Source organism: Barbatula barbatula, assembly GCF_947034865.1.
Source record: "Barbatula barbatula genome assembly, chromosome: 25".
NCBI lineage: Eukaryota > Metazoa > Chordata > Actinopteri > Cypriniformes > Nemacheilidae > Barbatula > Barbatula barbatula.
The window spans coordinates 7,392,257-7,407,665 of NC_136788.1; the positions used below are offsets into that span (position 1 = coordinate 7,392,257).

Here is a 15,409-nt window from a genome sequence, read left to right on the forward strand (position 1 = left end):
CAAAAGTCAGAGGTTCCATCCTATATGGGATGACTCAATATTCTGCTCTTTCATCATGACCACAGGGCACAATAGAGACACTTTTGATTACTGTATTATAAATCACTTTGGATTAAACAACTCCGCTGAAATTCCCCTGAAAAGGGAAAATGAGGCAACGATCTCATAAGGGCGTTTTATAAATTAACTATGGTTTTATTATAAGCAAACCACACATTTTCTCAATGTAATCTATCTAAGATATTTGTAGTAAAGCTATGGTAATACAACTATCTATCACATTTACTAGTTAACTGCTAAATGTTTTATTTGCATGTATCTTTGAGATTGCTTTTTAGAGCAAAACATCCAAAAAAGTATTATACTAACAACAATGAACCTTTGATTTCTTTATATTACATCTTCTTTTGAAAGTTATTTTTTTGCCAGGGACGTGTCATTTACGCAAAAGCAAATAAACTGTGTAGCTGACAAACAGGAGGCAAGTGGCCAGACGCACGCATTTTAAATGTGAACAGACAGTTACGCAGCGAGAACTGAATCAAATTATGAACGAATGCGGCGCGAGAGGCTTCAAGACGTTTGACGGTGGAAAGGAGGGGATCGGGTTGACGTCAGTAAAGAGACGGTGTCTGTATAAATAACAGAGAAAGAACACTAGAGATGGAAGAAATTGGCTCGGAATCCCAAGAGACCAAAAGAGACTTTAGACTGTGATTATTATCTGAACATGCAGAACTCAAGCAGCTCCACATCATCCACAAAGAGCCTCAGAAGAGCCGCGTCTGAACTCGAGCGCTCCGACTCCATCACGGTAAGATTTGTATTCTCATATCTATAACTTTTCAGGAGAGATAATGATTTAAAGAGGCACCCGCGGCATTTTGAAAGCATGGTATGATAATTCGAAATGTTTTAATGATTTTGTTTGGATTGAGATTAATTTAGAGTTTGGATAGCATGAAATATACAAATGTGCCAAAACAGTGCTTAGATATTGTTTTTGGAAACTTTAGCGACTCTTTATTTTTTATATTGAATATTTAAAAATCATTGAATGCATTGGATTTGTTTTACAAAAAACACCACGTGCAGCTTAATAGACATAAACTCAGTTAGGTTTAAAACAATAATGCAATTGATACGTATACTACAATACATGATACAAACTGGACACTTTGTCAATTTTACAGATCCATATTGCAATTTGATAAATAAAACGTGTACATAAGAACTTAAGGGTAACTTAAACCCCCAACTCAAATCACCTAGACACACAAACTTTTTACAAAAAACGGCCCAGAAAAGTCTTAAGTGGTCTTAAGTCCTTAACTTATTTGCTCATGCCACTTGATGTGAGAAACATACTTAATATTCACACGTGTTTATTTAAGATTATAGCCCTTGAAGTCACAAGTTTGGGCGAGGGGAAAATACAGGAAACCATTAAAAGCGAAGTGAAAGTGAAAAGGTAAAATTAACCTTTTTGTCAGACAAAGGGATACCGAAATGTGACTCTGCATTTAACCCATCCAGAGAACGGAACGGTGAACACACGTACACCCGGAGCAATGGATTGGATAGGTGCATGCACGACACCATTAAAAATGTATCAAACCATATAGTATAACATTCTCAGTGTCATTTGAGGGAATAATGTAACTAATAAAATATTTATACCAGAATTGTTTGGTACATTGTGTCGTCTGCAAGCCGCGGAACACGTAATTCCCGTTTTACGCACAGCGTTACGCACTGCTTGGAACCCAAACGCAAAAAAAGCACGCAGAAAGCGTCCGCACACCAGTTCATATGATTAACTCTACGCTATACGACAGGTTTACATAGACTGCGTTGACGTTCTTATGCGCTTTTGGAGATGTAATTCACGTCCACCCGATGTCCAAAAGGTAAGCAGGGCTAAGTTATTACCTAACATCGTGCAACACACACCTGGTCAAACTACGCGTACTCTTGTTTTATACTTCTGCAGTCACAAAAGTTTGTGGGAAGACGACAGAGTTTGATAGAGGATGCGCGTAAAGAGCGTGAGGCGGCGGTCGCAGCTGCGGAGGCGGCGGGACTCAGCGAGCAGATAGTGTTTGAGGAGAGCGATGGAAAGGCTTTGCTCAGTCTCTTCTTTTCTTTGAGGAGCTCAAAGAGTCCAGCGCTGTCCCGCACTCTGAAGGTTTTCGAGGTAAGCCAGTCATGATTTGTTTCATGTAAAAATATACTTTATATCTTCTAGAATTGTTATTTCAATATTTACTGCATTAACAATTACATACATATAGCCTACTAAGTAAAAGGTATTTGAAGTTGTTGCATGAGTTACAAATCGTTTGTATGTATTTAATTTAAAATACTAAATTATTTATGTAACTGAAGGTTAAATACATTTTACATGAAGGTTCACAAAAAATGATGATAGAAGCATTACTTGTACTTCACTTTCTAATGTCATTGATATGTGCATTGCATAAAAACATTGCAACTCTTGCAACAAAGTTATTAGTTTGAACTAAAAGGATCTGACAGATAACAATACATCGATTTATGAGTTCATGTTAATGTTATATTTATAATCAAATGTTGTATCTGTCAACATTAATTTACGCACAATGAACTAACAAGAATGAACAATGAACCACAATATATTACTATACAACATAATAAATAAAACATACATAATTATATAATTAATATTATTTTTTTCAACCATACTTTTCAAGATTTTTTATTTTTATTCACCGCAGACCTTTGAAGCCAAGATCCACCATTTTGAGACAAGACCCAGTCGAAAGCCAAAGGACGGATTAGAGGAGCTGGAATATTATGTTCAATGTGAAGTGCATCTGTCAGATGTCAGTACGCTGGTCAGCTCCCTAAAGAAAAGCGCAGCGGACGTCAAAACCACCAAAGAAGTTAAATGTACAGCTGTGGAGCCATTGGACTATTTTATAAGTCTCCATTTCTGTTTGAAGAGTAACTTACAGTATGCTGTGTTTCATTCCTTTTTCTTTCTTCAGTTCACTGGTTTCCCAGAAAAATTGCTGAACTGGATAGATGCCATCACCTTGTCACCAAATTCGACCCTGATTTGGATCAGGATCATCCGGTAAGGGAATAAGCTGCTTCCTTGGAAGAATACTAAAATATCTTAATTGTTCTTGGTGAAATTGCATTCTGTCATAAAGGCACTTATTATTTAGCCCCAAACCAAAAAGACTTAAAGGCTCGGAGGCTCAGATGTTGATAATCGAAAAGGTTCAACAAGGTTTTTAATTTTTTTAAATATTTTTTTTGCAGGGGTTTACTGACCCTGTTTACAGAAAACGGCGGAAGATAATTGTAGACATTGCCTTCAAATACAAACAGTATGTTTACAACCAGACAATTTGCATTTCTGGACATTTGATATACCTGTTGAAATTTGATTGACACCTGTCTCTTCCCAGCGGAGATCCGATACCTAGAGTTGAATATATAGAAGAAGAAATCGGGACATGGTGAGTTTAGTTCTAATATAGACAACGTATACATTACTATAATGTTATCAGACCTCACCTGTACTGAAATGTGTGTCCATTCAGGCGTGAGGTTTACTCCACCCTCAGAGATCTGTACACGACCCACGCCTGTGTTGAACATTTAGAGGCTTTCCATTTACTAGAGAAACACTGTGGCTACAGCCCCGATAACATCCCTCAGCTTGAGGATGTGTCCCGCTTCTTAAAAGGTATGAATCAGATTATATCATCAGCGGAACCTTAAACCTGTAGCTCGACTGATAGAACATTATATGTGAGGAGTGCAAAAGATGATGGTGTTAATTCCCAGGGAACATATATATATATCAAATTTATAGATTGTACATCGTAAATCACTTTGGATATAGCATTGGCCAGATGAATGAATGTACTGTAATGCAAATGTATCTTATTCAACATGTGATTTGAATGGATTGAATCGGGATAAAACCGCATCAGTGTAACGTATCCTGTATTTATTATAGACAATGGGGGAGGGCCAGTAAACAGCTGCATAGCAACACCCTAGAAACCACCTAGCAATGCTCTATAAGTTACCCAGCGTACACTAGCAACAGTCATAAAATAGTTTCACATCTGGTGCATAAGACACACAAAACTTTAAAAAAGGTGTGTGTCGTTTTCTTTAGCACTCTGCCTGTGATTGGTTGCTTTTTAACCTCAGTCCGATGGCCTCAATGAAGGCTACTGTGGAATCCAGACCTTCTGCCAAAAATCATTAGGATATTAAGCAAAGATCATGTTCCATGAAGATTTGTAAATTTCCTTCCGTAAATATATAAAAACTTTATTTTTGTGAGTAATATGCTATGCTAAGGACTTTATTTGGACAACTTTAAAGGCAGTTTCTTAATATTTAGATTTTTTGCACCCTCAGATTCCAGATTTTCAAATAGTTGTATCTCGGTCAAATATCGTCCTTTACAAACAAACCATACTTCAATGGAAAGCTTATTGATTCGGCTTTCAGATGATAAAAATCTCCCTTAAGACTGGTTTTGTGGTCCGGTGTCACATATAATAAAATGGTAAAGATTTTCAATGAACATATTGATTCGGTAATAAATGTTCGGATTGTTGTATTTTGTTAAAAAAAATGTGTGGTTAAAAACATGAAACAGGAAGTTGTTCTGCAACATCGTTGGTACAATGCTAACAACTATTTAGAGCCCATTAGTACTGTGCAAACGGCACACATTTGTAAAGTAATACAGACTTATATATTATAGATATAATTTATATTAATTTATTATCATAAAACAACCCCAGACAGATGAAAAATGTTGTCTTGAGCAACCTGACACAGCTGGAAAATTATTTTGAAGTTCCAGTGTAGTCCACAGGAGGGCAGTTTACAAATCCAATAAGAAGGAGACCTAACATTTTATCTGATGTTGCATTGTCCTGTGTACAGCATGTCTATCAATCCAATTAATCTATCAATTAATAGAGATAAATTCATTGGACATACATGAGGAAATAAAATAAGTGTCCCAAATAAGCGGTCATTTGATCGCTGAATGCCACGACTGACCACCATATTACAGTAAAAAAAGGTCTAATAAAGCTGAATGGTGTCTTATATACATCACTTTACTCTCTCTCTCTCTCTCTCTCTCCCTCTCTCTCTCTCTCTCTCTCTCTCTCTCTCTCTCTCTCTCTCTCTCTCTCCCTCTCTCTCTCTCTCTCTCTCTCTCTCTCTCTCTCTCTTTCTCATTCATGCAGAGCGCACTGGATTTCAGCTGAGACCGGTGGCAGGTCTTCTCTCTGCGCGAGACTTTCTGGCTAGTCTGGCCTTCCGTGTGTTTCAGTGTACGCAGTACATACGGCATGCCTCCTCGCCCATGCACTCGCCTGAACCGTAAGAAACTTCTAACTCGATTGGCAGAAATAGAGCAAACCACTCCTCCTTTATTGCTGTTTATACTGTCACAAACAAAAGTGTGATGTCAAGACACCTATTTCAGTGACTTTCATTGTGAATTTGATTGTATTCAAAACACAATTTAGGCTTAATTGTTTCCTTTTTTAGCTTATTAAAAATATAAAAAATAATGTTGTGCAAAAGTAGCATTTATTCATTATCATGTGCAAAATATTTGACCAGCAGACCATAGTGTTGCAAATAACACGTCACATTTTATCGTGATTCATGTGTTTCTCTTCACAGAGATTGTGTCCATGAACTTCTTGGCCACGTACCCATACTAGCGGATAAAACTTTTGCACAGTTTTCCCAGGTAAAAGATTTGCCATAATCAATGTTAATTTCCTCCACATTTTATTCCACACCTTAAGTCTTGAAATCTTCCTGCTGCTTCTCAGAATATTGGTCTGGCATCACTTGGAGCCTCTGATGAAGATATTGAAAAACTGTCAACAGTAAGTACAAAGCATCTCGTGCTTTTCACACTAATTCTGCAGCCGAGCTAAATAACACTGAAAGACTTTCTCTCTGTTTGTTTTTAAGCTGTATTGGTTCACGGTGGAGTTTGGACTGTGTAAGCAGGGAGGAACAATCAAAGCGTATGGAGCAGGCTTGCTCTCTTCTTACGGGGAGCTGGTGGTAGGTGCCCAAAGTTTATTTAAGTGGATATATATCCGCTGCTTTAAATTTGACCTCCAGTCTGTAATAAAGTTTTGATTATGATAATGATATTAATGCTGTATGTCGCCCTAGCATTCCCTCTCAGACGAGCCAGAGAGACGAGAGTTCGATCCGGACATTGTAGCTGTTCAGCCATACCAAGACCAAAATTACCAACCCGTCTATTTTGTGTCTGAGAGCTTCTCTGACGCCACAGAGAAACTGAGGTTAGTTGCTATTAGGTTTGACAGCTGGTTATGTATAAGTAAATATAATAGTTACGTAAACAAATAAACAAACGATATAGATTTTGTATTATTTAAAGTTTATTTAAATAAAGTTTATTTAAACTAAAATGTAGATGTAAACTCTCTGCTGTTAAATAATAAGAGCTATTGCAGTTCTATTGTTGTTAAGTACTAATTTGTAATTTGTATTTTGAATTAGTTTTTATTTTATTATGTAGAGCTTTTGTAATTTTTCTTTTTTAAATTGTTATCATATTATTATGTCTTTATTATATCTTTGTTGTTTGCCTTGTACATTTATTTAAACTTAAGTTTAGTAGTTTTGATTTATCTCAAGTTTATACTTTTGCAAGAAATAATCATTTTATTAACACGTAAATAGTTTTAATAAATAGTTGAGCTTAATATAAACGTGTTCATTAAGGTTGTTTTAAATATTAATTTAGGTTGCTTTTTATTTTGTATACTAATATTTAAATACTTTTCATTCAGGTTTTTTTTCAAATAGTATTTAGGATGATATTTTATTTCAGTCAATTCAAATGTTTTAATGGTTTTAGTAAACTATAAAAACCATCATTTGTATTACAATAAGTAGAAACGAAAATAACACGTGTGTTTGTTAAACAGAACTTATGTGACCCGCATCAGGAGGCCGTTTTCCGTGCGGTTTGACCCGTACACCAACAGTATAGAGGTGCTGGATAACCCCCTGAAGGTCAAGCTGGGTCTGGAGACCATCAAAGATGAGCTGAAGGTCCTCACGGATGCCCTGAATGTGTTGGCTTGATTCAGTCACAATGAGCCAATCGGCTTTCTTCTGTTTCTCTGAGCTACATATGTGACGGTCTCATGCTTTGTGTCTGTGTTTACATCTGCTGCTACAGAAGTCATGTGTCAACCTCAAAACCACACCGTGACTGCAAAAACTATATCAAGTCACTCACCAGAAAGTCTGTCAATATTAAAATTGTATGATAGTGTAAAGTGATTCAAGTTATAAAAGTTGAATGAATGAGATGTAGCCAGATGAAGTAGCTCACTGAATTACATATATATGTACAGAATATAATTCAACATATAATCAGAAAAAAAATCAGAATGTATTAGAATCTCAACTATATTGATGAAATAAGGTGATATAATGTGATGTATAATATTCTCCAACAGATTTGAAATATTTTATTATAATTTATTACTTCTGAACGTCGTTGCGTAAAAACTGGCCTACTGATCGGTGCCTGTTTACATTCATGTTTCCTTAGAAAACATGAAATATACAATATGAATGTCTGAATAGGCCAAATCTTAGCAAACAGTCACTTAATTGTTGAAATATAATTTCTACAACCCCAAATAAAGCTCAAACAGAGAAGACTGCATATTGGACACTGCATATGATATGTTATTAGAAAGACGTCAAGAATCCACAAGTTTGACAGTCTGCTCTTTCTCTAAGAAGAAAAAAATAAAAATAAAGGTTTTTCAATGACTAGTTTGACTCATTGACCAGGTCAAGTCGTCTGAAATGAGCCTTTTATCAAATTGACCACCAGATGGTAGTATAAGCATACGAGTAGTATATGGGACGCTAAGTGTCCTACCTACGCAAACGTTTATTGAGTGATAGCCATAGACAGCACAATGACTGGTCTTTTGCTGTGATGATGTCATTAGGTTATGGTTAGAATTTTGAGAAGAAAAAAAAACTTCCTGAATACTCAAGAAACCACTAAGCACATCAGACAAAGGTGGAGATCCATTCCACAAGGATAGACCCTATCATACACTAAATGAGTAGGCGTCTAAAATATCATTGTAGTGACACATTTAAACAACTATGAAAGCAAATTCAGGTGTTTAAATGCAGCGCGAAAGCTATCTGTGCATTTGCTTATTGCATTTGTCATTTAAGTGGAAGAAGATATTGTTGATTGTCCGCATCGCCCTAACACTTTTCTTGGCATATTAACCTCACCTGACCCCTTTATTGATGCCACAGGCAGAGACTGACCTGCACGGTGCCTCTGAAAGTGGATAATGATTTGTGCCGGACAGGCTGGTCCTATATCTATTATTCTGCATGCATGTGACTAGATGAAAATGGTCCTTGCTGCATGGATGAGTGATTTATTGCAGCCCCCAACAGATCTTTTGGGTTTCCTGCTTCCCTCATCTGATGGATAATAGGAGACAGAGGAAGAGAGGTTTAATGTCTTTATAATGGTGCTTCCAGTAACAGAGTGCATTGATAATTCATGCCAGTAGGCCTTTTTTTCATTTAGCGTCATTTCTTTTTACATCAGCAGGGGCGCCCTTTCACAGCCTTTTTTCATCTAGTTTGGGGAAGTTAAGGTAACGTCCAATACCTTCCAAATAAAACCTATTAAACTACGAACATTTCCCTATATTTAATGTCAATTTAATTCGCCTAATTGTCGAATGTTTTTTCTCTAATTGCCATGAAAACCAGAATCATGTGTCATATAGGGATGCACGTGTGCGTGTTACTTCATATAAAATGTTATAAACGTTTTAAAAGGTGTTTTAGTAAGAGACGAGCAGACTTTTTGGCCCTGCGTGTCAGATATAGGTGGAGACTGGTGCCCATGAAAAATAACATCTGCATCAAATAATGGCCCGTATTGCTTGCCAGGTGATGGATGACATTTCCAAGTAATTCAATCAAAGCGATTTAAGTTCAATTCAAGTGCAGCTAATTGTTCAATATCCTCTCAGTGCTCTGAATGGCTCAGCCTGCAAAGTGAATTATCATCATTACAGCCACTACCATGCGCGTGAGGATCGATAAGGCAGGTGCACAGAGGAGGAAATGCCGCCATAAAGCGTTTCATGTTCGCTCCTCGTCATCCGGGCACTTTCCATCGTAAACTTTTACGCATCGCCTATCCTCCCGCGGTCCCCGGTACCGGTAGCGAAATATTGTGACATTGATGACGTCAGCCTTTTCTGTATCGATAAACACCGGTTCGTGCATGGATGCATGTATGCAAGCTGGTTTTATATTCAAATAACATATCATATATATTCAAATAATGGTTGATAAATAAGAATTATTTAATAAGCAAATAACAACACGAGCGTATGTATAATACTGTTATTGTTATTCAAAGAACATATACATATAAGAAAAATATCTATCGAGATTTATTATCAGTATTAATTAATTTAATTGATTAATAATTTTTTTTGATCCCCCCAAATGTTATTATTAATGTTGCGTATGTTGCAAAAGTTTAAACGTGACGTAAGCTGCAATATAAATTTTTAATTGTGTTTTCTCTGTTGTTTTGTAAAACAGCAGTTCTGCTGCGTTTAGAATAAGGGTACATAACAAAACCAGCACCGGTCGAGCTGCCGCCGGTGATTCTCTGACCACTTCTACCTCTTCACACAGACATGCGCACTAGAGGGCCAGCAGGGGGGTGACTGGGGGGGGGGTGTTAAGGGGCGGGTTTGGGTATATAATACTTCTCTCAGAGAACTTTTGCCTGTCGCCTGGTTTTTGGGACAGCTCCACACAACATCCTAACACCGACTGGAGAAACTAATCTGCACTAATCCAAGCGGCAATTTCTCAACCAAATACAACAGCACAGTATTCTTTTCTAAACATTACAGCAACTGTCATGGAGGACCAACTAAAACAATCTTTTTGCCACACCTGCTTGAGAACAGACAGTTTCATTAATAAGGTAAAATGCTTTTTGGGATGTTTTTATTGTCAGACTTGAACAGAATGCATTTGTTAAGGCATGCATGGGGAAATGTTTCACAGATGTAGACTTGGGAAATTAGACACGGATGGAAAACGGATAGAGAGTTTTAGATCACACATCATGCGGTCTTGTCTTGCACGACCAGTTGGGATAACGCAAGTGAGATGTTTTTTGACACTTCGCTCTTGGCTGAAGCGCACAGGAGAGAACTTGCGCAAGGGGGCGACAGCACTTTAAACGAGTGGGATTTAAGGGGAAATATATGCTGAGTTAAGAGGAGTGAGATAGCGGAGTCTTGCAACTTGTTGGACGTTGTGTAAGAGTAGGACACAGCAGATAAAAGCTTTTTTTCGTCATGAATAAGCATGTGCGCCTTACGTTAAGCATATATAAGTCCGTGCATGCAACACAATAACAGAGACACTTTACTGGTGAATGCACGGCTTTTGAGATGTGTTGATAAACAGATTTTTAGTAATGATGTCTTGTAAAAACAAAATGCATAAACAAAATATGTTTTTATTTTGGCATTGGTCATTTGAAGATTCAAAAAGTATTATTTTATTTATTTAAAATGTACGTTTTCGCCAGTAACGATGTGTTCATACTATATAATTTGACATGTTATTAAACAGATATTTATGGATGCCTATAATGCACTTGTGCTCTAGACAGTGTGAATGTAATGCATTTTAGAAAGTAAGGTTTCAAACTTCCCACGTAAAAAGTTTACATGCACATGTTTGAGTTTAACAGATCTTTTGATCCAAAGAAATTTGCTGTCCATTTACAGTATACATTTAAACAGAAGGCGTGGGCTTATGGATCAATATCTCTCGAGAGCATAAAGCATAGTTTGAAAATAATAATAATTCAAACATCCTCATTGTCTGCTATCTATTATGCACTAAAACGCATGTTCTCATCTCCTCAGGTCCTAAAGATGTACTGGTCCATACGGATGCCCATATGCATCTTGTTTTTAACCCTGTCTGCCTTCGAGGTGGCTTCAGCTGAAACATTATGTGGTGGAGAGCTGGTGGACACCTTACAGTTTGTCTGCGAAGACAGAGGCTTCTATTTCAGTATGTACATTTCCATATCTCTGTATTTTCTTTGCTGTGGCATGCCCACCTGTTCAGCTACGTATTGCTTTGAGGATGTTGATGTACGTGGTGAAGTCACACATTACCATGCTCGGCCAATTGTGCTGACTGTGCGCATTCTGTCGCTATATCTGCAATTACATTTGAAAAGGATGCTAGCCGAGCCACAATGGCCTGGTTGTTTACTTGCACATTCCTCCAGTGAAATTAATAGTACCCAAGTGGCATTCCATTCACCTCCCCAGAAATGTTCCCAGGCTACACTCAATTGAAAAAAGTTGTTTACACGGCTGGATGGATTGAGACAGCTTCATTACCAGTTTAGCGTCACCAATATTTCAATGCAGAGGTTGTGTATACTTAATTGTAGTATTGCACATAGATGCGACTGTTGGATGTGCACCTACTGGATGAATTTTGGGGTCAAAAACACAACTTTTAAAATATTTGCCGTCTTCGTCACGCCAGCACTGACAAACAGACAGGTCCTTTGTGCTCTTTTGGCCGCAGAAGCCTAACTGCCCAGAACGATCATTATCCAATTTGGGCCAGCACAGATTTTCCTCCCTCCATCCACCAGATCTACTCCGGTTTAATGTTAACCATCCTACAATCAGGAACCTTCTTTTTAGATCAACACAGCTGTGAAAAGTTTGAACCGCCCACATAATATTTGACTTAAAATCAATCGTTCCTTCCTTTTTTCAGTGTGTGTCCGGTATCTTCCATCCCATCTTTGCTGAGCTGGCAAAGGACAAGGTCAAAGGATATGCACCCTTTTTAACTCATCCACTCAAACAAACAAACAGACGCAAAGAGTTTAGCTGATCTTCAGTTCCTGGTGAATTCTTCGAAACTAACGTTCGCACGGCTCTATTTGGCTCTATTAGACGGCATAACAATGTCAGCTCAGATGAGAAAACACAAGACTCCATTTTGTGCCACCAATGTTGGCATCATTTTACTCTGCAGATGTACCCCGGTCCAAAAACAATGAATTGATAATCAAATCTCGCTTTGACAATGGAATCAAGGCAGTGTAGCTTGATTTACATTGACTTGTTTGTTGGTTTTGCTAAATAGGTTTGCTTGGTCGATGGCAACTCCCTGCTGGAAAAGCCAGTTTAGGATATAACATGCTAGATGATTTCTGTCTTGTCTAAAGTAGTTATTAGATACTCAAAGTTGGTCAGTTGCTGGTCGACCACTTGGTCTGTTTTTTTCCATGATGGTCTACCATCTTGGACCACCAACAATCAGCTACCAGGTTTCAGCTTTGGATAGATTTCCCAGCAGGTCTGCGTGAAAATGCTAAATCTCTTTAAGTATACATCCAAATCGATTTACAAATAAGAAAACATCAACCACATTTGTCATACAAGCCATCAATGAACCAAGTTTACAACACCTCGTTTAGTATACATGTGGGATAAACACACAAGCTAGAGCACAAACATCTCTAACCCGTTCGTCTTGGTTTGTTTAACATGTCACATAAGCAATGTTTGTTGTATTACAACAGAGCGCCCCATTTATCCGGAAGGTAATTAAAGCCATGTCGTCCATAGACTACTCATGACATTCATTATTGTGCGTGCAGGTCAACCAAGCAGGTCGAACAACCGCCATGCACCACGCCGTGGGATTGTGGAGGAGTGTTGTTTTAGCAGCTGCAACCTTGCTCTGCTACAACAGTACTGCGCCAAACCAGCCAAGTCGGAGAGGGATGTTTCAGCATCGTCTCCACAGGTCATCTCAGTGATGCCAGCATCAAAACAGGTATATCAGCTGTGGGAAACAAACAATGGCTTTCCAGCACTTTATCAAGCTCAACATCTTGAACATCTTGTACAGTTTCTGCTGAACGCACGCATCTCAGTATGCGGGTTTAACAAAAACAGACAAAATTATGTTGGATGTATTAAGCAAGTATCGCTCCAAAACTGCTGATCAAGTGGAAAATGATTCGAGCGAGAGGTCATCTGATGGTTTCAAATTTTACTGTAGGTTTAAAGCATGCACTTGGGTTACACAATCAGAAAGTTCTTCCAGAAAGACCTGGATGTTGATTATGTAATTGGACACTTGGTTCTTTATCTTCTTTTTGGTTGTTATCTATTTTGTTGTCATTGTGCTCTCCCAAAGTTTAAGATCATATCATATCTTCTTTTCAAATATATGACCTTGCAAAGCTACTAAATAATTGGAATTGTTTGACCTCATTGAGCCTTGTTGATCTTGCAACTTCCAAGGGAGGCGAGCAAGATGAGCAGGTGCCAGTCTATTTGAAGATATATCTTTGAGAGTTCACAGTCTTGACCTATTTTCTGACCTTATTGTTCATTTTCTTTCAACAGGAGGTCCCAAGAAAGCACGTGACCGTCAAATATTCCAAATACGATGTATGGCAACGGAAGGCCGCTCAGAGGCTACGGCGGGGAATCCCGGCCATCCTTCGAGCCAAGAAGTTCAGGCGGCAAGCGGAGAGGATCAGGGCCCAGGAGCAACTCCACCACCACAGGCCTCTCATCACGCTTCCCAGCAAGCTGCCACCCATCTTGCTTCCCACAGAAAACTATGTCAGCCACAAGTGAAACCAGAAGCAGTTGCACATAGTTGATAAAAAAAAGACATGGGGATCAAAGCTTTTTGTCTCTGACGTCATTTCTGTGGCAGTCCTCTACAACCCATCTTCCTTCCCAACCAGACATGCTCACATGCTCTTCCAATTTCTATTCTTGCTGTTTCATTCACCAATGAAAAGACACATCGAAAAGCAGAGGAAAAACGCTGAACGCGATTCGGACAACGAAGCGAAAGAAAGACGTGGACGTTTCGCCGGTGCCGACAGTTCGGAGGACATCGGAACTTGAGGAACCGCTAGCATGAAAGAACCCATTCCACTGCATTCTCCTGAGATGAAAGTATCTCTCTTTTAGTCATTTTACACATTAGTTTGCACCTCTAACTATAAAGGGACATCCACACTGTAAGGAATTGTTGTAAAATTAGATTCCTGTTCCAGCACCTTGTAATCACAGATGAAATGCAGAGGAGAGTCTGCGAATTGCACATCGCCACGGATTACGTCAAAGTTCTTGTTAAGTAAATAAAAAAGGCACTATTTTTTTATGGACTTTGAACGTGTAGCTCAAAAAAATGTCATGGTGCTAGCTTTGGGAACGGACTTAGAGGAGAAGGGGTTGAAAAGCAAGTTTTCTTTTCTTAAAAAAATGATTAAACTTTCCGTTTTAAGGAAAGTGTGACTTTTGAACATGAACACAAGAGCATTTTGGCTGCAGAGGATATCGCTGCATGCAGCTGTGTCTGTTGTTGCAGAAGACATGAGATGAGGTATGGCCTTTGGTCCCATTGCTGCTGTCGCAATTGAAGGAAGGAGCGGCGTAGGGACGAGAACATGTTGAAATGCACGGAGACGTGGAGACGTTCTCTCCTCTCTAGCGTGGCTGCACAGAACCCCTGCGTTGCACTGCAGGAAGCGGGACGTTATGATTCGGAAAAAGTGGGATGTTTGTATTTTCTATGTTCTTTTTTCGCTTCGAGGAAAAAAGGCCGGCGTTCAGTGTCTGGTACCGTGACATTCTCGTTGTTGCAAAATAGGATTTGTGTTTTTGTAACGTTATTTACAGTTCTGAAGAAAGGCACAAATTTCAATTCAAAGGGAAAAAACGCAATAATGTCAACTAACATATATTTTTAACGTTTATCCGTAGTATTCACATGCTTTTGCCTGAAAACAAATACTTGAATATATATATAAATATATATGTATATATATTAAATAAATATGAATATATTATAATTAGTTTCCAGGGACATCATGTAATATTCTTTTAGTCTGAGCTGTATCTTGCATAATGAGCCGCCAAGCTTCTCTTTTATTTGTTTAAGTACAAATATGGGCACTGTATAAAGGCATTATTTATTTTGTTATAAAATTATATATTAAAATCGGTCCAAATACAGTAATATACATAGCACTGATGCTCAACTGACGAACTTTATTTTGTACGCTCTCTCTTTATACCCATTTGACATGGTAATGCTTTTGTAGACGCTTTGTACCAAAAAATATTTGCTTTTTTTGGTTCGCCACAGGGCTATTTTCAAATCAATATTTTAACAGCAGCTGTAGCCTGGATCGCTTAGGCATGTC

The 15,409-nt window shown here is 38.2% G+C and overlaps 2 protein-coding genes across 2 annotated transcripts; both read left to right on the forward strand.

Moving 5' to 3' along the window:
• Positions 1–671: 671 nt before the first annotated feature.
• th (tyrosine hydroxylase) lies at positions 672–7,877 on the forward strand. Its single transcript, XM_079449731.1, has 13 exons — positions 672–814; positions 1,994–2,197; positions 2,757–2,931; positions 3,030–3,118; positions 3,310–3,377; positions 3,459–3,509; positions 3,594–3,739; positions 5,277–5,412; positions 5,722–5,791; positions 5,877–5,933; positions 6,022–6,117; positions 6,232–6,365; positions 7,017–7,877. Exons 1-13 carry the CDS (start codon positions 731–733, stop codon positions 7,174–7,176), a joined length of 1,470 nt encoding a protein of 489 aa, XP_079305857.1. The 5' UTR covers positions 672–730; the 3' UTR covers positions 7,177–7,877.
• A 2,023-nt stretch (positions 7,878–9,900) lies between these two features.
• On the forward strand, positions 9,901–14,910 carry igf2b (insulin-like growth factor 2b). Its single transcript, XM_079450744.1, has 4 exons — positions 9,901–10,102; positions 11,061–11,211; positions 12,833–13,011; positions 13,590–14,910. The coding sequence occupies exons 1-4, from the start codon at positions 10,037–10,039 to the stop codon at positions 13,824–13,826; spliced, it is 633 nt and encodes a 210-aa protein (XP_079306870.1). The 5' UTR covers positions 9,901–10,036; the 3' UTR covers positions 13,827–14,910.
• Positions 14,911–15,409: the final 499 nt, after the last annotated feature.

What these genes read in the sequence shown, in the direction of transcription:
- th (XM_079449731.1), top strand. Translation starts at nt 731, where the DNA reads ATGCAGAACTCAAGCAGCTCCACATCATCCACAAAGAGCCTCAGAAGA. An exon ending in AGCGCTCCGACTCCATCACG is followed by an intron (nt 815 to 1,993) that starts GTAAGATTTGTA and finishes ATACTTCTGCAG; the next exon opens with TCACAAAAGTTTGTGGGAAG. An exon ending in TGTGTCCCGCTTCTTAAAAG is followed by an intron (nt 3,740 to 5,276) that starts GTATGAATCAGA and finishes TCATTCATGCAG; the next exon opens with AGCGCACTGGATTTCAGCTG.
- igf2b (XM_079450744.1), top strand. Translation starts at nt 10,037, where the DNA reads ATGGAGGACCAACTAAAACAATCTTTTTGCCACACCTGCTTGAGAACA. An exon ending in CAGACAGTTTCATTAATAAG is followed by an intron (nt 10,103 to 11,060) that starts GTAAAATGCTTT and finishes TCATCTCCTCAG; the next exon opens with GTCCTAAAGATGTACTGGTC. An exon ending in TGATGCCAGCATCAAAACAG is followed by an intron (nt 13,012 to 13,589) that starts GTATATCAGCTG and finishes TTCTTTCAACAG; the next exon opens with GAGGTCCCAAGAAAGCACGT.